Genomic DNA, 25,667 nt, shown 5'->3' on the forward strand with positions numbered 1-25,667 from the left:
ATAAGCATAGATAAGGGTGGAGGGTGCACTGGTAATGTTAAAATGGCAGCGCGGGCTCGTTGGGCCGAAGGGCCTGCTTCCCGGGTTGTTGTTGTTCTTTGTTCACAGCTCCAGGTTCGATTCCCGGCTCGGGTCACTGTCTGTGTGGAGTTTGCACATTCTCCTCGTGTCTGCGTGGGTTTCCTCCGGGTGCTCCGGTTTTCTCCCACAGCCCAAAGATGTGCTATTGGGCTGATTGGAGGTAATAAATTGTCCCTAAATTAGTTTTCCTCAATGTGGAATGCCATAAGCATAGATAAGGGTGGAGGGTGCACTGGTAATGTTAAAATGGCAGCGCGGGCTCGTTGGGCCGAAGGGCCTGCTTCCCGGGCTGTTGTTGTTCTTTGTTCACAGCTCCAGGTTCGATTCCCGGCTCGGGTCACTGTCTGTGTGGAGTTTGCACATTCTCCTCGTGTCTGCGTGGGTTTCCTCCGGGTGCTCCGGTTTCCTCCCACAGCCCAAAGATGTGTGGGTTAGGTTGATTGGCCGTGCTAAGAAATTGCCCCTTAGTGTCCAGGGCTGTGTAGGTTAGAGGGATTAGTGGGTAAATGAGTAGGGATATGGGGGTAGGGCCTGGGTGGGATTGTGCAGACTCGATGGGCTGAAGGGCCTCTTTCTGCACTGTAGGGTTCTATGATTCTAAGGATAACACAGGGGTTGGAATCTGCTGTTATTGTTTCTGCTCTCGACGCTACGACAACGGATGAATGAACACCGCTCGACAATCACCAGGCAAGACTGTTCTCTTCCTGTTGGCGAACACTTCAGTGGTCACGGGCATTCAGCCCCTGACCTTTGGGTAAGCGTTCTCCAAGGCGGCCTTCACAACACACGACAGCGCAGAGTCGCTGAACAGAGACTGATACCCAAGTTCCGCACAATGAGGACGGCCTCAACCGGGATCTTGGGTTCATCTCGCACTATCTGTAATCCCCGTGACTTACCTGGGCTTGCAAAATCTCACTTACTGTCCTGTCTGGAGACAATACACGTCTCTTTAACCTATGCTTAATGCTCTCTCCACTCACATTGTCTATACCTTTAAGACTTGAATAGCAGGTTAGCTGTAAAGACGTGCATTCTAAACAGTATCCTGTAAACTGCGTGTGCCTCTATATGCCCTGTTTGTGATCCACTCACCTGACGAAGGAACAGAGTTTCCGAAAGCTTGAGGGTTTACTATCAAATAAACCTGTTGGATTTTAACCTGGTGTTGTGACACTTCTTACCCCAGTGTTTACCCCAGTCCAACGCCGGCATCTCCACATCTAAGGATGTGGGACAGAGACAGAAATCTTTTCATTCTACACTTGATAGACCCGGTGACCCGATTTCATCTTTCTCCAGAAATACAAGCAAGACAAAACGGTGATTCCAGATCAAGTCACGCAGAAATAGACAGGGACTGGCTCTGGGTCATCAGGTAAGTTCTGACTGATAGTGGAGTGAAATTTGTTAATGACAAGTTTGGAGACGTGAAAACATGAACATTCTGTTCATGAAGGGACAACAATTAGATCTATTTTAAGTCAGCGCTTAAGATTGTTTCACTTAAAGAACTAAGAAATGATTGAGGATTCTAGAAGAAGATAATGTAATCTTTGTACTAAATAAGGAAAATCATATATTTTCATCTTTGATTTGCTTTGAAATATCGGGACCATTAACGTTTAAAGAAAACTTCAAACACTCAATGATTAACTGAAACGTTACGAGCTTCCAAGTTTTTAAACAAACTTTACTGTTTATATAAAACAAAATTAAAAAAAACAGCATCCAACTTAACACTACAGTTCATGAAGTGTTACGCTTTAAACTAGGCTTCTAGTTTGGGACTATAGTCATTGAAATTCAGGAGAATGAGGGGAGTTCTTATAGAAACATATAAGATTATGAAGGGAATAGATAAAATAGAAAAAGGGAGGTTGTTTCCACTGGTGGGTGAAACTAGAACTAGGGGGCATAGCCTTAAAATAAGGGGGAACTTCTTCACACAAAGGGTTGTGACTCTGTGGAATTCCCTGCCCAGTGAGGCTGCCTCATTGATTTTAAGGCAAAGATAGATAAATTTTTGAACAGTAAAGGAATTAAGGGTTATGGTGAGCAGGCAGTAAGTGGAGCTGAATCCACAAAGAGATCAGCCATGATCTTATTGAATGGCGGAGCAGGCTCGAGGGGCCAGATCTCCTGCTCCTAGTTCTTACGTTCGCGTTAAACTCTGTCCCACATTTTTAACTTTTCCCTCCAAGAGTTCCTGGATACTTAATATTTTGAAGGCTAATTCACTTCTACTCCTGAGACCATCCTAAAGGTATGTCAAAGCTCCCCGGAATTCACTTTAATTCTCCTGAAGATTCCATGCAATAAACAAAATAAACTTTATATATAAAAGAAAAAAAATTAAAAACCAGCGCTACAAACTATCGTTTATAACAAATTATGCTGTCAACTCTGATCAGTATGTCAAAATTCATTTTAATTCTACTCCATATTCTAGCTATTCTCCAAGGTTTTATGGGACTTTAATGGATCCTTCCATTAGCTGGCCAACCCTCCAACTTTCTTTTACAATCTCAAAACTGTGAGCTCCTCAGTCCAGACCTGGGCTTCACAGCTCCTGGTCCCACGGCTGGCTCACAGCTCCTGGTCCCACGGCTGGCTCACAGCTCCTGGTCCCACGGCTGGCTCACAGCTCCTGGTCCCACGGCTGGCTCACAGCTCCTGGTCCCACGGCTAACAGCTTCCAGGCTAACTGCAGACTGCCCGCTCTCTGTGAGAATTCCAACCAAGGCTCTACTCTGAATCATTAATCCCCATGGTAACACACTAGCTGGGATGTCCAACAGATGTTTAAATTAATCGACTTTTAGCTTCAAAGCCAAACCTTGTGACCCTGAGGTTTGCATGAAGAATTCTGCTCTCTAACAAAGACAATAATTACCAGAGCCAATGTCTAAAAAAGCCCAGCTGCCCTTCTCCAGTTCTCATCCTTCCAGCTTTGACTTCTTCAGTCAGTAAGGGCCCACAGCTTTAATTCCCTGAGCGTGCAGCAGGCGACTGTGCAGAGGGACCTGGGGGTCCTTGTGCATGAGTCGCAAAAACCCAGTCTGCAGGTGCAGCAGGTGGTCAGGAAGGCGAATGGGGTGCTGGCCTTCATAGCGAGGGGGATTGAATATAAAAGTAGGGAGGTCTTGCTGCAGCTGTATAGGGCATTGGTGAGGCCGCAGCTGGAGTACTGTGTGCAGTTTTGGTCGCCGCACCTGCGCAAGGATATTTTGGCCTCGGAGGGAGTGCAGAGGAGGTTTACTAGGCTGATGCTGGAGTTGAGGGGGTTGAACTATGAGGAGAGGCTGAATCAACTAGGCTTGTACTCGTTCGAGTTTAGAAGAATGAGGGGAGATCTCATTGAGACATATAAGATGATGAATGGGATGGATAGGATAGAGGTGGAGAGACTCTTCCCGCTCAGAAAGGACAGTAGGACTAGGGGGGCACAGCCTCAAGATAAAGGGGGGGCGGTTTAGAATGGAGTTGAGGAAGAACTTCTTCACTCAAAGGGTGGTGAATCTCTGGAATTCTCTGCCCGTTGAAGTGGTGGAGGCTGCCTCGCTAAATATTTTTAAGATGTGGGTTGATGGGTTTTTGATGAGAGGGGATTAAGGGTTATGGGGAGAGGGCGGGAATGTGGAACTGAGACACGACAGATCAGCCATGATCTTATTGAATGGCAGGGCAGGCTCGAGGGGCTAGATGGCCTACTCCTGCTCCTATTTCTTATGTTCTTATGTGTCTTCATTAGATCCTCAATCCAGCTTTTCCATTCAGAGTCACAAGTAAGGCCTTCATTACGCTGCAATGAAGTTATTGTAAAATTCCCCTGGTCGCCACGCTCCCGTCTGGGTCAATGCGCCTCACCAGCAGGTCTTTCAGAACGTGAGAGGGAACCGGAGCACCCGAAGGAAACCCAGGCAGACACGGGGAGAACATGCAAACTCAACCCAAGCCAGGAATCGAACCTGTGTCTCTGGCGCTGTGGGGCAGCAGTGCTAACCACTGTGCCACCCATTTAAACAAAAATACACTTCCCCAACTAAAAGTTACATTTCTAAAACATGAATTATGAAACTAGATATTCCCAACATCTTCCCCCAGGAAGGAATGAAAGTCTATAACCCTCGTAATATCCCATTTGTAATATTACAATCTATAACATGCTGTGTATCTTAACAGCCATGATCTTATCAAGTGGGGTAGCAGGCTTGAGGGGCCTGCTCCAACATTTTCCTGGGTTTAACTATCTCATAACCTGCAATAATTACAGAATCAGAGAATGCCAGAGTGCAGAAGAGGCCCATCGAGTCTGCACCGATACACGAAACGCCCTGACCTCCCCACCTAACCTCACTTGTCAGCACTTGGCCCACAGCCTTGAATGTTACGGCGTGCCAAGTACTTATCCAGGATGTGAGGCAGCCCCCCACCTCTACCACCCTCCCAGGCAGTGCAAATAATCCCTCCCTTTTGTCCCCTTCACATTCACCCGTCTCTCTTGCTAACAGCTGAATTCCATTTCCAGGAATCGCAGTCCATCGAAAATGGAAAATTTCGCTGCTGGCTGTGTTTTCTGAAAGATTTCCTCTTACGGTCCAAAGCTTCCGCGAGAGGAAAGTCCTCACTGCTGTTCAGACGTGAACTTTTCAGTTCAGTTCCGAAAACTGTTCAGAGTTCACCTTATTTTCTTGGAGTTTCGCCGTCGTTTCAATCCAAAGAGAATGTCCCGATCGACTCCACATCGAAACCATCTTCTTCTCGTTCAGCTCCATTTCCCAGGCTCAAACAGTTTAGATTCTCTTCTGGAGAGGGCAAGTTCTTCTTTTGTGTTCCTTCATTGGTCAAAAACTTCTTCAGACATTTTAAGAATGTCTTATGTTCAAACAGAAAACGGTCGGATATTCCCTGTTTGGAATCTTGAGCTTAAAAAATGCAGGGATTGAGAACAAAAGCAGGGAAATTATGTAGAACCTTTCTAAAGCTCTGGATGGGCCCAGAACTAGAGAATTCAGTCCAGTTCTGGGTCACCACATTGTAGGAAGGATGTTCGGCTTTTTTGAGAGGCTGTCGAGGCGACTTCCCAGGATAGAGACTAAGTCGTTTAGGATTATATTCACTGGAGTTTAGCAGATCTCATGGAAACTTAGAAAATTCTAGCAGGTTTAGACAGGGTAGATACAGAAAGAATGTTCCTAATGGTAGGGGAGTCCAGAGCTAAGAGTCATAGTTTGAAGATAAGGGGTAAACCTTTTAGAATTGAGGTGCGGAGAAATTTCTTCACCCAGAGAATGGTCAATGTGTGGAATTCACTACCACAAAACATAGTTGAGTTCAAAACATTGTGTGATTTCAAAAAGATATTACATGTAGATTTTGGGACTAAAAGGATCAAGAGATCCAATTTCGGAGCCGTGAGGTCATGTTGCAACTGTACAAAACTCTGGTGTGGCCGCACTTGGAGTATTGCGTACAGTTCTGGTTGCCGCATTAAAAGAAAGATTTGGAGGCATTGGAAAGGGTGCAGAGGAGGTTTACCAGCCTGGTATGGTGGGAAGATCTGATGAGGAAAGGCTGAGGGACTTGAGGTTATTTTCATTCAAGAGAAGGAGGTTAAGAGGTGACCTAATTGAGGCATACAAGATGATCAGAGGGTTAGATAGGGTGGACAGTGAGAGCCTTTTACCTCGGATGGTGATGGCTAACACGAGGGGACATAGCTTTAAATTAAGGGGTGGTAATTATAGGACGGATGTCAGAGGTAGGTTCTTTACTCAGAGGGTAGTAAGGGCGTGGAATGCCCTGCCTGCAGCAGTTGTGGACTCGCCAACTTTAAGGGCGTTCAAATGGTCAGTGGATAGGCATATGGATAACATTGGAATAGTTTAGGTTAGAGGGTCATTAGATTGGTTCCACTGGTCGGCGCAACATTGAGGGTCGAAAAGCCTATACTGTGCTATATATATATATGTTCTATATAGGGGAGAAGTTGGGATCAGGATTTTGAACTTAATGATCAGCCATGATCATAATGAGTGGCCTACTCCTGCTTCCAGTTCCTATGTTCCAGAGATGAGGGATTTTAACAGCAAGGTTAGGTTGGAGAAACTGGGCTTGTTCTCCTTGGAGCAAAGGAGGTCGAGGGGAGATTTGAGCGAGGTGGACAAGATTCTGACAGGTTTAGACAAAGAAAAGCTGTTCCCATTAGCTGATGGGACAAAGATGAGAGGGACACAGATTGAAGGTTTGGGGAAAGAGGTGTGGAGGAGGGGAACGCAAGGAAGAATCATTTTACACAGTAACGATCTGTAACTCGGCACTTCTGAGTCTGGACGGAGTGGAGACAATAAACAATTTCAAAAACACAGTGGAGTGTCATTTTGTGAAAGTAAACTTGCCAAGCTACAGGAAAAGAATGGGGCAAAGGAAATGAATCTCGTGAGAGCCAACTGTAATAAATGGGCTGAATGGCCACCTCTCTGTCGTAATGCCTGTCTGATCTGTAGACAGAAATTTCAGCTGCTCCAGTCTCTCCAGTTCACTGAAGCCCCTCATCCCTGGAGCCATTTTCGTAAATCTCCTCCGCGCCCGCTCTACTTCACATCTTTCCTAAAGTGTGGGGCCCATATACAGGGTTCCATTCTAAAGGGATAGCATTGAAAAGCAGGGAGGTTATGTTCAACTTGTTGAGAACAGAGTTAGACTATACCGGGAGCACTGTCAACACCTCCATTCAGTTTTAGGATTATTTGTGTGAATACTGTTGCACTTCCTCCACTGCCCACATTTCCTGAGTGGATTTAATGTGGAATTTATCACAGCAAATTGTTAAAATGAACAGCAGAAACACATTTAACTGGGACTCAAGAAGCATCAACCCATTAGAAGCAAAGATCTGAGGCCGGCCAGTCCAGCAGAAAGAAAGCCTCCCACTTCACCCACTGTCAGAATGAACATGGTTCAGTCCTGGATGTGATTAACAGCAGCAATAACAGCAGAATCCAACCCCAGTCATCACTTGTGAACTCGCCGGTGTCTCCGCAGGTTAGATAACTGACTGAATCCCTTCCCGCACTCACAACAAGTAAATGGTCGCTCCCCAGTGTGAGTTCGCTGGTGCATCCGTAGTTTGAATGATGTTATAAACTGCTTCTCACACTGAGAGCAGCTGAACGGTCTCTCCTCAGTGTGAGTGCGCTGGTGGATCATCAGGTCCTGAGAGCTTTTGAAGCTGCTCCCACAGTTAGTGCATTTAAAAGGTCTCTCGTTGGTGTGAGTGACTTGGTGTCGCAGCATATGGGATAGCTGAGTGAATCCCTTCCCACACACTGAACAGGTGAAAGGCCTCTCACCTGAGTGAACTCGTTGGTGGATCTGCAGGTTGCATAACTGAGTGAATCCCTTCTCACACTCTGGACAACTGTACGGCCTCTCCCCAGTGTGACTCCGCTGGTGTCTCAGCAGTTGTGATGACGTTCTAAATCTCATTGCACAATGAGAACAGCTGAACAGTCTCTGTTCAGCGTGAACGCGTTGGTGGATCTTCTGATCTTGAGGGTTTTTGCAGCTGCTTCCAGAGTCAGACAACGTGGGAGATTTGTCGCTCAAATGAGTGACACGGTGCCGCATCAAGTTCGATAACTGAGTGAATCCTTTCCCACAATCCTTGCAAGTGAATGGTTTCTCACCAGTGTGAACCAGCTGGTGTCTCAGAAGGTTGGAGGAGCGAGTGAATCCTTTCCCACATTCAGAGCAGGAGAATGGCCTCTCTCCGGTGTGAACTTGCTGGTGGGTCAATAGGTGGGCTGACTGAGTGAACGCCTTCCCACACTCAGAGCAGGTGAACGACCTCTCTCCCGTGTGAATGCGTCGATGAATCTCCAGCGCAGTTGGAGATTTGAATCTTTTTCCACAGTCTGCACATTTCCATGGTTTTTTCATGGTGTGAGAGTCCTTCCTTGTGTCTCTGCTGGTTGGAGAATCAGTTAAATCTCACCCAGAACACGGGTACAGTCTCTCCCCACTGTGAATGCTGTGCTGTATTTTCAGGTTGTGTAACCGGTTAAAGCTTTTTCCACACTCACTGCACTGGAACACTCTCACTCAGGAGTCACAATGTCTTTAAGAGACAGAGAGAAAGAAGCCACAGCAACCTTTCCAGAGTCTGCTCCCTCCCTGGATTCAGTTCCTTTCCCTTCAGTTGCTGCAAGTCCCCAGTTTCCCCCCAGAATGAGAATAGAAATGGAAAGGGGGAGACACTGATTCCCTCCCAGATGTTGCTCAGAGGAGGAAGGTTTAACCTGAAGCTCATTGACCATTTCCGCGTTGTGACCTCATAACCGAGCGCCGCGGAATCAGCCAATCGGAATCGCCCTGCTCCACGGTGACGTCTCCGGGTTCCAGAGCCCCGCCCCCCCACCCGTTTCTCCGCTCTCCTGGAGCCAAGGTTTCCAGGGCAACCGGCTGGCGGCTCCGCCCAGAGCGAGAAGCCGCTTGGTGGACTCCCCCCACGGGCCCGGGAATGCGCATGTGCAAGGGAGAGGGGAAGCTGCGCATGTGCTTGGGGAAACACAGTAAAAAGTCTGACAACACCAAGTTTTAGTCCAACCGATTTATTTTTACTGTGTTTACCCCAGTCCAACATCATGTGCTTAGGAGAAGGGAAGCTGCGCATGTGCGTGGGAGAAGGGAAACTGCGCGTGTGAATGGGAGAAGGGAAGGTGCGCATGCGCTTGGGAGAAGGGAAGGTGCGCATGCGCTTGGGAGAAGGGGCTGCGCATGCGCATGCGCATGGGGGAGAGTCTGACCTCAATGCTGAGGTGTTGGCAAGGGGGAAGATTTGGAGGACCGGAAGTACTTTGTCCTACAATCAAGGTGACAGAAGATTAATTTTCTGACTGAAACTCCCTCCTGTCTCCAACATCTGTAAGTAAAACACTCCTTTTTTTCATTCTGGGAGAAAATTGTTAATCCAGTCACAGAGACAGAGATCTGTCTGGCAGCCTGCATGGAGATTCTCAGCTCTCTGTGTCCAGGACAGGAAGCAGTGAGCATGGATCTGTCAATCAGCCTCAATCAGCACCTTCAGGAGAATTGGGAGGGTGAATATTAGATCCAGCAGAGTGAGAATGGAGGGAGAGTGTGTGGGATGGAGATTTACAGCTTTTGGAGAGAGGAAAGACTGTTCCATAGAAACTAGAATTGTCTGTTCTGGATTTCTATCCTGCACTGACAGTGATGACTTTTGTAAATTCATCTTACAGGCTATCATAAGGTGAGGATTTACAGACAGAAATCTCAAAGCAAACACCACATCAACATCTGACAGAGTCACTCAATTCATCAGCACTTAATAGCATCAGCCTTTGAATGTAGAACGAGAATTGTTTCTCTGTTCTCTCTGCTTCAGAAGGCTTTAAACATTAGTGTGACTGGAAAAGCACCGAGACCCACTCCCAAGTGTTCCAGTGCAATGACTGTGGAAAGAGCTGTAAGCAGTTAACGCAGCCTGAAAATATATCACAGTATTCGCAGCAGGGGCAAGACCATACCCCCATTCTGTCTGTGGACACCAGCATCACTTTTAATTTTTAAAAATAAACTATGGTGAAACCATGGAAATGTGGGGACTGTGGGAAGGGATTCAGAGTCCCATCTCAGCTCGAGATTCACCGACGCATTCACACTGGAGAGAGACCGTTCAGCTGCCGTGTGTGTGGAAAGGGATTCACCTGTTCGTCCCACCTGCTGAGACACCAGCGAGCTCACACCGGGGAGAGACCGTTTACCTGCTCTGATTGTGGGAAGGGATTCACTCAGTTATCCACTCTGCAGAGACACCAACGAGTTCACACCGGGGAGAGGCCGTTCACCTGCTCTGATTGTGGGAAGGGATTTGCTCAATTATCGAACATGCGAACACACCACCAGCAAGTTCACAAGCAATTTCCGGGGTTGGACTCAGATGTTTTTGCTGCTGCTAATCTCATCCAGGATGGAACCACGTTCGTTCTGACAGTGGGTGAAGTGGGAGGGTCGGAGGGTTTCTTTCTGTTGGACTGGCCGGTCTCACGACTTTGTGGGCTGATGCTCTTTGAGCCTGGGAGAGCACATTTCCACTGAAATGATCCACAAAAGCTGATGAAGGATGTTTATTTAATCCTGGAGAGTAAACAGTGTTTTTCCTACCACTACAGGTGGATCTAAAACAAATACATTTGTCTCTGTTCCATTGAGTCTCCAGCACAGGGCCAGACCAGTCGGCTCAATTGGTCTGTGTCAGTATTTATGCTCCACATGAGCCTCCACCCACTCCTCTTCATCTCCCCCATCAGCAAATCCTTCTATTCCTTTCTCCCTCATGTAGGTATCTAACTTCCCCTTCAATGTCTTCATGCTGTTTACCTCAACTCAACCACTCGCTGTGGTAGTGAGTTCCACATTCTCACCACTCACTGGGTAAAGAGATTTCTCTTGAAATCCCAATTTTATATTTGAACCCCTTCATAATCTTAAAGACTTCAATCAGATCACCCTTTAGTCTTCTCTTTTCTAGAGGAAAGCTGCCTCAACCTTTCCTAAGGGTGAAATGCTCTCAGTTCTGGGATTATTCTTGTGAATCTTTGTTGCCCCTTCTCCAGTGCCTCTATTTCCTTTTTCTAAATGGAGATCACAAATGTTGACGATGCTCCCAGTGCAGTCTAACCCTGGTCCGAACCAAGTTGATCACAGCTTCCCTGCGTTTCAATTCTATCCCTTTAGAATGGAACCCTATATATGGGCTCCACACTTCAGACAAGACGTGAAGTTCTTAGAGTGCAGAGGAGATTTACGAGAATGGTTCCAGGGATGAGGGACTTCAGTGAGTGGGAGAGAATGGAGCAGCTAAAATTCCTCTTGTTGACCCCCAGATTAGGGTAACAACCAATGTGGTGGACAACAAAATGCTGACACAGAATATTTTGTATAACTCCATCTTTATTAAGGTTAAAGAAAAGTATTCAGTGAACATGAATTATTCTTTTCTTAACTTGCTGGAAAGCTAATGATCTTCAAATACTCAATGAACACTTGAACTACCTTTTTACTCAAAACTTGCTAAATTACTGATTAAAACAAAGCACAGAACTCACAGCTTGAACTCAAATAATACTCATTATAAGGTGAGGCGAGTTGATCAGGCTCTCTGGCTTTTGTTCCACTATCTCTGAGTCCTGGACTCGGGGGACCTTTGCGCGTTGTTTGTTCCTGCAGATTAACACTGGCAAAACCCCTTTGTCTTCTTCTGATCGGGTTCTCACTAGCTGAAATGTGCTTTCAGTCACACATTCACACCACAGGCACTAATCAATCACTGTCTTGTAGTTACAGTAGCTGAGGGAGTTGTGCCTGTTTCAGGGGGTGGCATTTCCCTCAGGAGCAACAACACACAGGGGTCTGTGTTTACTCAATGTCTGCTTGAGGCAGAGTGAGAGGCACCATCCGATCAGCTCCTGTGCCCATTCTACACTGAAGAACCCTTCTGCCTGCCAGCCTGATACAGAGTTAGCTCTTTTAACCATCAGCCTTTGCTGCTGCCTTCATTTGCTTTATGGAGACCCATCAGGTGACACTCTCTTTAGATCAGTTGGGAATGGTGCCATTCGGCCCATTAAGTCCATGCTGGTTCACTGTGAATCAAACCATTATCGTTCTATCTCTGTAGGTTTATTTCCCTCAAGTGCCCATCCAATTTCCTCTTGGAAACATTCCATCATCTCAGTTTCTCTCACCCTCATAGGAAGTGAGATCCAGATATTTACCACTTCCTTCAAATGCAAACTGAGCAGAGAAGGAGGCCATTCCACCCATTAAACCCATGATATCCCTTAGAACAAGCTCTTCCATTAATTCCAATTTTCATTTCAAATTTGTACAGTTCCCTTTTGAAAAAATACAGTTCAATTTTCTTCCTGCATCTTTTTCTGGCAGTGAATTCCAAATCACAACAACTCGTTCTGTTTTAAAACAAATCATTTCATAATATATTGTGTTTGGATTTTCACGGGGGATTTGGAAACAGAGTGAAAGACATGGTTGTTACTCAAAATTAAGACTCAGTCTTTAATAATGATCTCCGTGAGTGGACTGAGTGTGATATATCCACATTGGGGGACTATTCCTAAAAAGAAATTACGTTTCTACACCTCCTTGCATGACCACAAGATTTTGGGAGTATTTTACAGCCAAATTCTTTTGAAGTGTGGTGTTTGTCGTGTAGGAAACTAGCGGTATCTCAGAAATGAAAATTATTACTTTCATTTGTATTCACAGTTAAAAGTACAAGGTCAAGGAAGCCGTAATAAACACTAACGTGATGAGATCTTTATACAATAAATCTAAAGCCTCTGGACACTGCTGAGCAAGCAGAAGTTGTCCAAACTAAGGAATTCTTCAATCATTTTGATCAGCTAGAGGACATTATATTCTGTCAAAGTCTGGCTCAAGAATGAGGCTGAGTGTCCAACCTGATCAAAATTAGGAAGAAAGAAATCTATTGTCTTTCACAAGTATATTATTGAACCAGTGTATCTTGTATTAACTGTTGTGGGGTTCTCTGGAGGCTAGGTATCAGCAAAAACTTCAGCCAATACAAAAACTCACAAAAGCCAGTGTCCCGGTTAAAAACGTATCTTTATTAACCAACGATCGATGGGAGAATGAGCATTGGGCAGTCCAGTGCCTTACTACAAGAGAAAGCCTTGGGCATTCCAACACCACTCTGAGGTTACAATACATCAGACAAGTCAATTATACCGTTCTCAAGTTAACATTATCCACCTTCCATTAGTTATGATCCAGTCAGTTTCAATATAAACCAATCACAATTAATACCTGTCATATATTTTAGTCGATTGCATTTATTCTTTGACCTCATGGGGTTTCATTGGTCCATAAAGTCCAGCTGCTTCCTCCCTCTGTTGCTCAGCAACCCCTAACGTTTGGCCACAAAAGGTCCAAGTTAAGATTCCCACCAACTCTTGCCTGCGTCAATGGCGAGACAAGGCAGATGAACATTCCTCTGTCTGAAAAGGGCTACCTTATGTGGTCAATATGAATAATTCTATTCATGAGGGCCTCTAAGACCACCTGTCTTATCTGGACAGTGTGAGCAATCGTATTCATAACGGAGTCTGAGAAGGTCTACTTTATCTGCACAATCTGAACTACCCTATTCATGAAGGGGCTGAGAAGACCTTACTGCTGGTAACCGTTATTGATAAGAATTTACACATTCTGTAATTTCATTGTCCTAAAGATTGTGGTTTGTCTCAATATGCCTGTTGCCCCATTAGGCTTTGAGGCAACCTGCCTTTGACTAAAGTGTACAGAATTCTTTAACAGACAGCACGGGCGGCACGGTAGCACAGTGGGTTAGCACTGCTGCTTCACAGCTCCAGGGTCCTGGGTTCGATTCCCAGCTCGGGTCACTGTCTGTGCGGAGTTTGCATGTTCACCTCATGTCTGCGTGTGTGTGCTCCGGTTTCCTCCCACGGTCCAAAGATGTGCTGGTGAGGTTGGTAGGCCGTGCTAAGAAATTGCCGCTTAGTGTCCAGGGATGTGTAGGTTAGAAGGATTAGTGGGTATAATATGTAGGGGTATGGGGGGTAGGGCCTGGGTGGGATTGTGTTTGGTGCAGACTCGATGGGCTGAAGGGCCTGTTTCTGCTCTGTAGGGTTCTATGAGACAGCTAAAATATATTTTTAAAGATCCAAACTACATGTTTAAATATTTGTCCAAATCTCACACTTAGTTAAATCTCTCCGTGTTTACATGTGTCTTACGTAGATTGTTCCCCTGTTAGCTTGTAAACCTAATCTAAAGTCATTTCCCTTATTTATTAGTATTTTGTTAGTAATTTAAACCTCTGGTTATTTAAAATTTCTCTAACGTACCAGGAATTTACCCAACATTAACCAAATGTCAGTAACAGATGACTCAATAAATGGTGAATCTTAATTGAATTAATTAAAGGATCAATATTGAGTGGGTAGTTATAGTGAAAGACTGAGTTTTATTTGCTGTAAAATGTAAAAGTTTAATTGCTGTGTACGTAGAGGATGTGCAATGAAGATAAATGTATGGACAAGAGAGACCTTCAAGCTCTGATTAGCCTCAATATTTGAAACTATATGAATAAGGGATTGTATATGAAACAATTCTATTGTATTCCTGATAACAGGAAGTGGGGCAAGTAATTGGGGATCCAATTAAAGTAATTGAGTGATAAAATTGCTTTGTTTCTTTGCAATAATCATCACCTCTCCATTTGCCTTTTGTTCCAGGGCATTTTTGGCATTTAATCTCACCCGCCCTCTAACTAACCCCTGACTTTCCCTTTTGTTCTACCTGACCCTCCCCCCTCTCTCACCAGCATCAAACCCATCACATTTCTCCCTCTCTTTAGTTCTGAAATAGACTTACATTGGACGTGAAACATTGACCGCGATTCTCCCAGAAGTGCTGAATTGGTGGGAAAACTGTTCTAAATCCCGACTGTTTTCCCAGTTCAGCTTCTCACCTGAATCTCCGCACTCTGCACTACTCCGGATGGAAGGTGGATACAAAACTGGCTTGGTCAACAAACCAAGTTCTGGTGTTGTCAGACTTCTTAGGGTGTTTACCCCAGTCCAACACCAGCATCTCCACATCTCGGTCAAAGAAGACAGAAGGTAGCAGTGGAAGGGTGTGTTTCTGAATGGAGGGCTGTGACAAGTGATGTTCCTCAGGGATCAGTGCTGGGACCTTTGCTGTTTGTAATATATATAAATGATTTGAGGAGGAAAATGTAACTGGTTTGATTAGTAAGTTTGTGCACAACACAAAGGTTGGTGGATTAGCAAATAGTGATGAGGACCATCAGAGGATACAGAAAGATATAGATCAGTTGGAGACTTGGGCAGAGAGATGGCAGATGGAGTTTAATCCGGACAAATGTGAGGTAATGCAGTTTGGAAGATCTAATACAGATAGGAAATATACAGCAAATGGCAGAACCCTTAAGAGTATTGATAGGCAAAGGGATCTGGGTGTACAGGTACACAGGTCACTGAAAGTGGCAATGCAGGTGGAGAAGGTAGTCAAGAAGGCATACGGCATGCTTGCCTTCATCGGCTGGGGTATTGAGTTTAAAAATTGGCAAGTCATGTTGCAGCTTTATAGAACCTTAGTGAGGCTGCACTTGGAATATAGTGTTCAATTCTGGTTGCCACACTACCAGAAGGATGTGGAGGCTTTGGAGAGGGTACAGAAAAGATTTACCAGAATGTTGCATTGGATGGAGGGCATTAGCTGTAAGAACATAAGAAATAGGAGCAGGAGTAGGCCATCTAGCCCCTCGAGCCTGCACCGCCATTCAATAAGATCATGGTTGATCTGTCGTGGCTCAGTTCCACATTCCCGCCCTCTCCCCATAACCCTTAATCCCCTCGCTTATCAAAAACCCATCAACCCGCGTCTTAAAAATATTTAGCGCGGCAGCCTCCACCACTTCAACGGGCAGAGAATTCCAGAGATTCACCACCCTTTGAGTGAAGAAGTTCCTCCTCAACTCCGTTCTAAACCTCCCCCCCTTTATCTTGAGGCTGTGCCCCCTAGTCCTACTGTCCTTTCTGAGCGGGAAGAGTCTCTCCACCTCTATCCTATCCATCCCATTCATCATCTTATACGTCTCAATGAAATCTCCCCTCATTCTTCTAAACTCTAACGAGTACAAGCCTAGTTTATTCAGCCTCTCCTTATAGCTCAACCCCCTCAACTCCGGTATCAGCCTAGTAAACCTCCTCTGCACTCCCTCCAAGGCCAAAATATCCTTGCGTAAGTACGGCGACCAAAACTACACACAGTACTCCAGCTGCAGCCTCACAGCTGCAGCAAGACCTCCCTACTTTTATATTCAATCCCCCTCGCTATGAAGGCCAGCATCCCATTTGCCTTCCTGACCACCTGCTGCACCTGCAAGCTGGGTTTTTGCGACTCATGCACAAGGACCCCGAGGTCCCTCTGCACCATCACCTGCTGCAGCTTTTCACCACGTAAGAAATAGTCCTTCCTACCATTATTCCTACCAAAGTGGACCACCTCGCACTTGCCAACATTAAACTCCATTTGCCAGTTCCTGGCCCATTCGCCCAGCCTATCTAGATCCTTCTGCAGACTCTCCACACCCTCCGCGCAATTTGCCATACCACCAATCTTGGTGTCATCAGCAAATTTTGACACCATACACTCAGTTCCCTCGTCCAGATCATCTATATAAATGGTAAATAGCTGAGGCCCCAGCACCGACCCCTGGGGCACTCCACTAGTCACCAACCGCCAATCCGAATAGCACCCATTAACCCCCACTCTCTGCCTCCTATTTGACAACCAATCCTCTATCCATGCTAACATTCTACCCCCAACTCCATGCCCCCTTACCTTCTGCAATAACCTCTTGTGAGGTACCTTGTCAAACGCCTTCTGAAAATCAAGAAAGACCACATCCACCGGCTCTCCTCTATCCACCTCTATCCTGTATACAGGTACACAGGTCACTGAAAGTGGCAATGCAGGTGGAGAAGGTATTCAAGAAGGCATACGGCATGCTTGCCTTCATCGGCCGGGGTATTGAGTTTAAAAATTGGCAAGTCATATTGCAGCTTTATAGAACCTTAGTGAGGCCGCACTTGGAATATAGTGTTCAATTCTGGTCGCCACACTACCAGAAGGATGTGGAGGCTTTGGAGAGGGTACAGAAAAGATTTACCAGGATGTTGCCTTGGATGGACGGCATTAGCTATGAGGGGAGGTTGGGAAACTTGGTTTGTTTTCACGGAGTGATGGAGGTTGAGGGGAGACCTGATAGAAGTCTACAAGATTATGAGAGGCATGGTTAGAGGGGATGGTCAGGAGCTTTTTCCCAGGGTGGAAGAGTCAATTACTAGGGGGGCACAAGTTTAAGGTGCGAGGGGCAAGGTTTAAAGGAGATGTACTAGGCAGATTTTTTTACACAGAGAGTTGTGGGTGCCTGGAACTCGTTGCCGGGGGAGGTAGTGGAAGCAGATACAGCAGTGACTTTTAAGGCGTGTCTTGACAAATACATGAATAGGATGGGAATAGCGGGATATGGTCCCCGGAAGGGTAGGGGGTTTTAGTTCAGTTGGGCAGCATGGTCGGTGCAGGCTTGGAGGGCCGAAGGGCCTGTTCCTGTGCTGGAATTTTCTTTGTTCCTTGTACTGGAGTCCCACTTGAATATCATTAAAAATCCGGGGACGCAGGCGTGTTTGCACCAGAGTCTGACAGTTCTGGAACTCTGCACGTGCACAGCGATCCCAATCTGTCAGACTCCCTGTTTCCTGGACAGCTCGATCGCTAGCCAGCCCAGGACCACTGCAGTGCTACTCCCACCACCCCCCCCCACCCCCCCACACAGCACGAACATGGCCCCCCCCCCAACAATTCCTGGCCAGCTCCCCCTCCCCCCCCCCCCCATCCCACCCAGAGCACCCTGATAGACAACCCACTGCCCCCAGCAGTGGCGATTCCCCCCTGCTGACCACCATGGGGTCAGACCCTCCCCCTCCCCGCAGATACCCCTAGCCCACCCGAATGGCTGCCCTCCCTCCCTCCCAGACCAGACCTGTCTGCAAAGTGGCAGCAGGAAACCCACCGATCACCAAGGCCCCAACCCCCTTGGCACTGCCCAATGTCTGGTGGGCAAAACCAAGTTGCCCCCTGGGCATTGGCCTTTGCCCCTTGGGCAATGTTGGGGCACAGGCTGGCACTGCCAGGGTGCATATGCCCACCCCTCCTCTGCACGACACTTTGGGGGGTCCCGATTGCCCCCTTTTCATTCTGGCAGGAACCCCCACTAGTTCCCCGAACGTGGGGAACTACCTCAATCCTCGCCGGAATGAAGTATTCCTGGCAGAGTGCGAGATCCGATCGGGTCCTGAAAGTTCCCGATAATGATTTACTAAACGTATTTAAAATACATTTTAAAAAGATTCAAATATCTTGCCTGTCTTCCCGCCAGTTTCTATCTCGGCCTGACTGTTTGCTGGCTCTGGGAGATGCACGTGACTCCAGGATGGTGGTCTGCCTCCCTGGAGCAGGAGTGCAGGACATATCGGAAAGGATAGAGGGCATTTTGAAAGGGGAGGGGACCCAGGCAGAGGTAATAATACACGCAGGGGAGAGGGACGTAGGAAGGCAGAATAGGGCAGATGTACACAGGCAATTTAGGGAGTTGGGGTCCACGCTGAAGAGCAGGACCTCCAGGGTGGCATTCTCTGGGCTGCTGCCTAGTACAAGCAGGACTAAGGAATAATGAGATCATGCAGCTGAATGCATGGTTGAGGGATTGGTGCAAGGTAGAGGGCTTTACTTTTGTAGATCACTGGGAAGTATTTGTGAGAGAAGGGCACCTGTACAGGAGGGATGGGGAAAATTTGAATGGGAGAGGGACAAATGTTTTAGCAGGGAGGTTAGCTGGAGTGTTTAGGCAGGGTTTAAACTAATAGGGAGGGGGGGTGGGGATGTGACTGATAGCTCATTAGACACTGGGGTCGGGAGTGAGTTGGGTGATAGGGTAGGTTTGGGTGAAAGGAAAATTATCAGGGGGGGTTCTGAGTGGCCCTGGTGGGTTGGACTGCGTCTGTTTCAATGCGAGGAGTGTGACGGGTAAAACGGATGAGCTTAGGGCCTTGATGTTTGTGAGGAATTTAGATGTGGTGGCAGTGACAGAGACGTGGTTAAAGGAAGGGCAGGACTGGCAGCTGAATGTTCCTGGGTATAAGTGTTTTAGGTGTGACAGAGGAGGGTTGAAGAGAGGTGGTGGGGTGGCGTTGTTAGTAAAGGAGTGTGCAGTGCAGAGGGAGGACAATATGGAGGAGTTAGGGATTGAGTCGCTGTGGGTGGAGTTGAGGAATAAAAAGGGAGAGATTACGATGCTAGGGGTGTACTATAGGCCACCCAACAGCCCGAGGTCAGTGGAGGAAGGTATTTGCAGAGGCATTTTGGATAGGTGCAGAAAGAATAAGGTGGTTGTAGTGGGTGAGTTTAATCTTCCTGGAGTGGATTGGAAGGTGCCTAGAGCTGGGGGTACGGATGGGGAGGAGTTTGTAAAATGTGTGTTGGAAGGGTCCCTGGAGCAGTACGTAGGTAGCCCGACTAGGGAGGGGGCTATACCGGATTTAGTGTTGGGTAATGAGCCGGGGCAGGTGGTTGAGGTTGAGGTAGGTGAACATGTGGCTAACAGTGATCACAAGTCCATCTACTTTAGGATAAAAATGGAAAGGGATGAGTGCTGTCCGAAGGGGAGGGTGCTGAACTGGGGGAAGGCGAGCTATAGCCGGATTAGGAAGGAGCTGAAGGACACTGATTGGGAGGGACTGTTAGTTGGCAAGTCCACGGTTGGTAAGTGGGAGGCTTTCAAGGGCAAACTGATAATGTTGCAGGAAAGGCATGTGCCAGTTAAGCGGAAGGATGGGAAAGGCAGGATTAGAGAGCCGTGGATTACAGGGGGTATCGAAGACTTGGTCAGGAAGAAGAGGGAGGCATATGTTAGGTCGAAACAACTAGGAACGGAGAGTGCGCTGGAGGAATATAGAGAGAGTAGGAGGGAGCTTAAAAGGGGAGTTAGAAGGGCGAAAAGAGGGCATGAAATGGCTTTGGCTGATAGGATTAAGGAAAATCCAAAGGCATTTTACTCTTATATTAGGAGCAAGAGAGTGGTTAGAGGGAAAATTGGTCCTCTTAGGGACAAAGGAGGGGAGCTATGTATCGAGTCTGAGGGAATGGGGGAGATCCTGAATGAATACTTTGCGTCGGTATTCACGAAGGAGAGGGGTTTGGTGTCATGTAATGTCTTGGAGGGAGCTGTAGATCAGTGGAAGGAAATATCCATTACGAGGGAGGAAGTGCTAAGGTTTTTAGGTAGCATAAAGACGGATAAAGCTCCGGGGCCTGATGGTATTTATCCCAGGCTGCTTAGGGAGGTGAGAGATGAAATTGCTGGGCCTCTGACGCAAATCTTTGTCTCTTCCTTGGACACAGGTGAGGTCCCAGAGGACTGGAGGGTAGCTAATGTGGTACCGCTGTTTAAAAAGGGTAGTAGGGATAACCCTGGTAATTATAGACCAGTGAGTTTGATATTGGTGGTAGGAAAATTATTGGAAAAAATTCTTAGGGATAGGATGTATGAGCATTTGGAGCGTTGCGATCTGATTAGGGATACGCAACATGGCTTTGTTCGGGGGAGGTCTTGCCTTATGAATCTGGTAGAATTTTTTGAGGAGGTGACAAAAACGGTTGATGATGGGCGAGCCGTTGATGTCATCTATATGGATTTCAGTAAGGCGTTTGACAAAGTCCCTCACGGTAGGCTGGTAGAAAAGGTTAAGGCACATGGGATACAAGGACAAGTAGCTAGGTGGATTGAGAACTGGCTGGGCAATAGGAGACAGAGGGTAGTAGTGGAAGGGTCCTTTTCTGGCTGGAGGGCGTACGTGGTGTGGTCAGCAAGTCTGCGGATGACACCAAGATGGTAGGATTGGCAGATACTGAGGAGGACTGTCAGGTGACACAGCAGGATATAGATAGGTTGGTATATTGGGCAGATAGATGGCAGATGGAATTATTCCTGACAAATGCGAGGTGATGCATTTTGGAAGGAATAATGCAGGGAGGAGTTACCTGATAAAAGGTAGACCGATTAAGAGTATAGAGGGACCTGGGAGTGCAAGTGCACAAGTCTCTGAAGGTGTCAACACAGGTAGAGAAGGTTGTGAAGAAAGCTTACGGAATGCTAGCCTTTATAGGAAGGGGTATAGAGTATAAGAGCTGTCGTCTAATGCTTCAGTTGTACAGAACGTTGGTTAGGCCACGTTTGGAGTACTGCGTCCAGTTCTGGTCACCTTACTACCGGAAGGACGTGGGAGAGGGGCTTGATGTCTAGTACGGCCATTGAGGGAGTGGTAGACCAATTGAAAGATCTATCGATTATGAGGGAAGAAGTGTTGTGGCTTTTAGATGGCATTAAAACCGATAAATCTCCAGGGCCCGATTGCATTTATCCTAGGCTGCTTAGAGAGACGAGGGATGAGATTGCTGGGCCTCTGACGTGAATCTTTGTCTTTTCTTTGGACACAGATGAGGTCCCAGAGGACTGGAGGATAGCGAATGTGATACCGTTGTTTAAAAAGGGTAGGAGGGATAGCCCGGGTAACTATAGGCCGGTGAGCTTAACGTCAGTGGTAGGTAAGTTGATGGAGAGGATTCTTAGGGATAGGATGTATGCGCACTTGGAGCGTTGCGATCTGATTAAGGATACGCAACATGGCTTTGTAAAGGGGAAGTCTTGCCTAACGAATCTGGTAGAATTCTTTGAGGAGGTGACAAAAACGGTCGACGAAGGACGAGCCGTTGATGTCGTCTATATGGATTTCAGTAAGGTGTTTGACAAAGTCCCTCATGGTAGGTTGGTACAGAAGATTAAAGCTCATGGGATATGTGGTCAGGTATCTAGATGGATAGAGAACTGGCTTGCAAAGAGGAGTCAGAGAGTAGTAGTGGAGGGGTCTTTTTCTAGCTGGAGGTCTGTCACTAGTGGTGTGCCACAGGACTCAGTACTGGGACCTCTTCTCTTTGTAGTGTATATAAATGATTTGGAAGAGGGAGTAGGTGGTGTGATCAGCAAATTTGCTGATGACACCAAGATGGCTGGATTGGCAGGCAGTGAGGAGCAGTGTCTGGCAATACAGCGGGATATTGATAGGCTGGTTGATTGGGCAGATACGTGGCAAATGGCATCTGGATGAATGTGAGGTGATGCATTTTGGCTGGAATAATGTAGAGGGGAGTTATATGGTAAAGGGTAAGCCTGTAAGGAGTATAGAATCGCAGCGAGACCTGGGGGTGCAAGTGCACAAGTCTTTGAAGGTGGCAGTGCAAGTGGAGAGTGTGGTGAAGAAAGCCTATGGTATGTTAGCCTTTATAGGAAGGGGTATAGAATATAAGAGCTGGAGTCTAATGTTGCAGTTGTGCAGAACGTTGGTTAGGCCGCACTTGGAGTACTGCATCCAGTTCTGGTCGCCTTACTACCGGAAGGACGCGGAGACTCTGGAGAGAGTGCAGAGGAGGTTTACCAGGATGTTGCCTGGTATGGAAGGACTGGGGTATGAGGAAAGATTGAAGAAATTGGGGGTCTTTTCCCTTGAAAGACGCTGACTGAGGGGGGATCTAATAGAGGTATATAAGATTATGAAGGGTATAGATAGAGTAAACAGAGGTAAGCTATTTCCTATAATAGACACACGTAGGACAAGGGGCCATGGACTTAAGGTGAGGGGGGAGAGGTATAACACAGATATTAGAGGGAGGTTTTTCACACAGAGGGTAGTGGGGGTATGGAATGCTCTGCCAAGTAAGGTGGTGGAGGCAAACAAGCTAGAGTCCTTTAAGAGTAACTTAGACAGGCACATGAGTGGGTTGGAGATGGGTGGATATAAGAGATCCTTTTAAATAAGGGTCATTAGCATTGGGGCGTCCCTGGTAATGGGTATAGTATGATAATAATGTTTTTTCTCTTTTCATTCACAGGTTTGAAGTCGGTCCACCTCGTGTCCAACGAGGGGCATACACACGATGGGTCGTACTGGGGCTGCTGTTGGTTGTTTGAGATTGGCCTAGTGCTTCATGTCGTTAGTGTGTGCCTAAACTGGACCAGATACTGGGCAAGACGACAGCTCAGTGACTATCGCTGATTGCTGTGCAGACACATGGATTTGGGCCGGTGTCTGTGGGAGTTTGCGCATTCTCCCCGTGCTTGCGTGGGTTTTCTCCGGGTGCTCCGGTTTCCTCCCACACCCCAAAGATGTGCTGTTAGGCTGATTGGCAGGAATAAATTGTCCCTAAATCAGTTTCCCTCAATCTGGATGGCCATAAAACATTAGACAGGAGAGGGGGACTGGTGGTGTTGAGATGGCGGCGCGGGCTTGTTGGGCCGAAGGGCCTGTTTCCCAGGCTGATTTTGTTCTTTGTTCTTTGTTTGTTCTTTGAGACCCCAGAGAGGGTGCAGAGGAGGTTTACCAGGATGTTGCCTGGCATGGAAGGACTGAGTTACGAGGAAAGGTTGGAGAAACTGGGGCTCTTCTCCTTAGAAAGACGGAGATTAAGGGGGGATCTGATAGAGGTGTATAAAATACTGAAGGGAATAAATAGAGTCAACAGTGGTAGGCTTTTCCCTAGATTGGGGACAATTACGAGAGGTCACGAGCTAAGGGTGAGGGGGGAGAAGTATAATTTGGGTACTAGAGGAAGGTTTTTCACGCAGAGGGTCATGGGGGTATGGAATGCGCTACCAAGTAAGCTGGTGGAGGCAGGCATGCTGGACTTGTTTAAGGTTTACTTAGATAGACACATGAGCGAAACAGGGATGGAGGATTATAGTAGACGGTATTAAAAAGGGTCAGAGCCTCGGGATGACACCGGAAATGTAGTATTACATGTTAATGTTTTGTCTCTTTTAATCCACAGGTGTCGGTCCACCTTGTTGTCAAATGAGGGGCATGCACACGGTGGGTCGTGCGTGGGCTGCTCTTGGAGGTTTCGAGAGTGGCCTAGTACTTCGTGTCGTTGTGTGTGCTTAAACTTGGACCAGCAGATGGGCACCACAACAGCTCAGTGACTATCACTGCTAGCTGTGCAGATACATGGATTTGGGCCGGTGTCTGTGGGAGTTTGCGCATTCTCCCTGTGGTTGTGTGGGTTTCCTCCGGGCGCTCCGGTTTCCTCCCACACCCCAAAGATGTGCTCTTAGGCTGATTGGTGTAACAAATTGACGCTACACTATTCTCCCCTGAATCTGGCTACATTAGGGGTTCCACTCACATACACACAGGGCAGGGTAGGTGTAGGAAAATGCTTTGTTGCAGAGGTGGCGCGGGCTCGTTGGGCCGAAGGGCCTGTTTCCCGTGCTGGGTTGTTCTTTGTTTTTATCCTCGGCACGTGCGCAAATCCCGGTACAAGGCCAGCGACACACATCTTCCACCTCGACCTGCCAGAAAAGTTGCAGGTAGCAATGGGAAAATTAATTCTGTTTCCCTCTCACAGATGCTACTGGACATAAGAACATAAGAAATAGGAGCAGGAGTAGGCCATCTAGCCCCTCGAGCCTGCCCCGCCATTCAGTAAGATCATGGCTGATCTGTCGCTGCTCAGTTCCACATTCCCACCCTCTCCCCATAACCCTGAATCCCCTCTCTTATCAAAAACCCATCAACCCGCATCTTAAAAATATTTAGTGAGGCAGCCTCCACCACTTCAACGGGCAGAGAATTCCAGAGATTCACCACCCTTTGAGTGAAGAAGTTCCTCCTCAACTCCATTCTAAACCGCCCCCCCCTTTATCTTGAGGCTGTGCCCCCTAGTCCTACTGTCCTTTCTGAGCGGGAAGAGTCTCTCCACCTCTATCCTATCCATCCCATTCATCATCTTATATGTCTCAATGAGATCTTCCCTCATTCTTCTAAACTCTAACGAGTACAAGCCTAGTTTATTCAGCCTCTCCTCATAGCTCAATCCCCTCAACTCCGGAATCAGCCTAGTAAACCTCCTCTGCACTCCCTCCAAGGCCAAAATATCCTTGCGTAAGTGCGGCGCCCAAAACTGCACACAGTACTCCAGCTGTGGCCTCACCAGTGCCTTATACAGCTGCAGCAAGACCTCCCTACTTTTATATTCATGGACCTGCTGTGATTTCCCAGATCTTCCTGCATTTATTTTAGATCCACCTGTAGTGGTAGGAAAAACACTGTTTACTATCCAGGATAAAATAAATGTCCTTCATCAGCTTTTGTGGATCATTTAAGTGGAAATCTGCTCCCCCAGGCTCAAAGTGCATCAGCTCACTGGCCTTTCAGTTGCTCTGTCTGGGAAGAGATTAACACAGTAAGAAGTCTGACAACACCAGGTTTAAGTCCAACCAATTTATTTGATAGTGAAATGCACAAGTTTACTATCAAATAAATTGGTTGGACTTAAACCTGGTGTTGTCAGACTTCTTACTGTGTTTACCCCAGTCCAACACCAGTATCTCCACATCATGGGAAGAGATTCATCTCATTTGCTGAAACACCAGTGAGTTCACCAGTGATCACAGGGATTCTGCTGCTATTGCTGCTGTTAATCACATCCAGGATTGAACCATGTTCATTCTGACAGTGGGTGAAGTGGGAGGGTCGGAGGGTTTCTTTCTGCTGGACTGGCCGGTCTCACAACTTTGCTTCCAGTGGGCTGAGCCTGGGAGAGCACATTTCCACTGAAATAATCCACAAAAGTTGATGAAGGACATTTATTTGATCCTGGAGAGTAAATGGTGACTTTCCTATCACTGCAGGTAGATTGAAAATAAATACAGAAAGAACTGGAAAAACGCAGCAGGTCTGGCAGCATCTGTGGAGAGAGAAACAGAGTGAATGTTTCATGTCCAAAGTAACTCTACTTCAGAACTAAAGAGAGGGAGAAATGTGATGGGTTTGATGCTGGTGAGAGAGGGAGGG

The 25,667-nt window shown here is 47.0% G+C and overlaps 2 protein-coding genes across 2 annotated transcripts in view; one reads left to right on the top strand and one right to left on the bottom strand.

The window, feature by feature from the left end:
* Window positions 1-8,397, bottom strand: part of LOC145354747 (uncharacterized) — a 49,142-nt gene extending 40,745 nt beyond the window's left edge. Inside the window, exon 1 of the mRNA XM_080206194.1 lies at window positions 7,146-8,397. Within this exon, the coding sequence (XP_080062320.1) occupies window positions 7,146-8,028 (883 nt within the window). The 5' untranslated portion in view covers window positions 8,029-8,397. The remainder of the gene's footprint in view (window positions 1-7,145) is intronic.
* Window positions 8,398-8,889: 492 nt separating this feature from the next.
* Window positions 8,890-11,312, top strand: LOC145354770 (uncharacterized). The gene is made up of 2 exons (XM_080206246.1): window positions 8,890-9,012; window positions 9,351-11,312. Exon 2 carries the CDS (start codon window positions 9,691-9,693, stop codon window positions 10,207-10,209), a length of 519 nt encoding a protein of 172 aa, XP_080062372.1. The 5' UTR covers window positions 8,890-9,012; window positions 9,351-9,690; the 3' UTR covers window positions 10,210-11,312.
* The last annotated feature ends 14,355 nt before the right edge of the window (window positions 11,313-25,667 follow it).

This window comes from Carcharhinus amblyrhynchos, chromosome 18 (genome assembly GCF_965287045.1).
Source record: "Carcharhinus amblyrhynchos chromosome 18, sCarAmb.v2.hapA, whole genome shotgun sequence".
Classification (NCBI taxonomy): domain Eukaryota; kingdom Metazoa; phylum Chordata; class Chondrichthyes; order Carcharhiniformes; family Carcharhinidae; genus Carcharhinus; species Carcharhinus amblyrhynchos.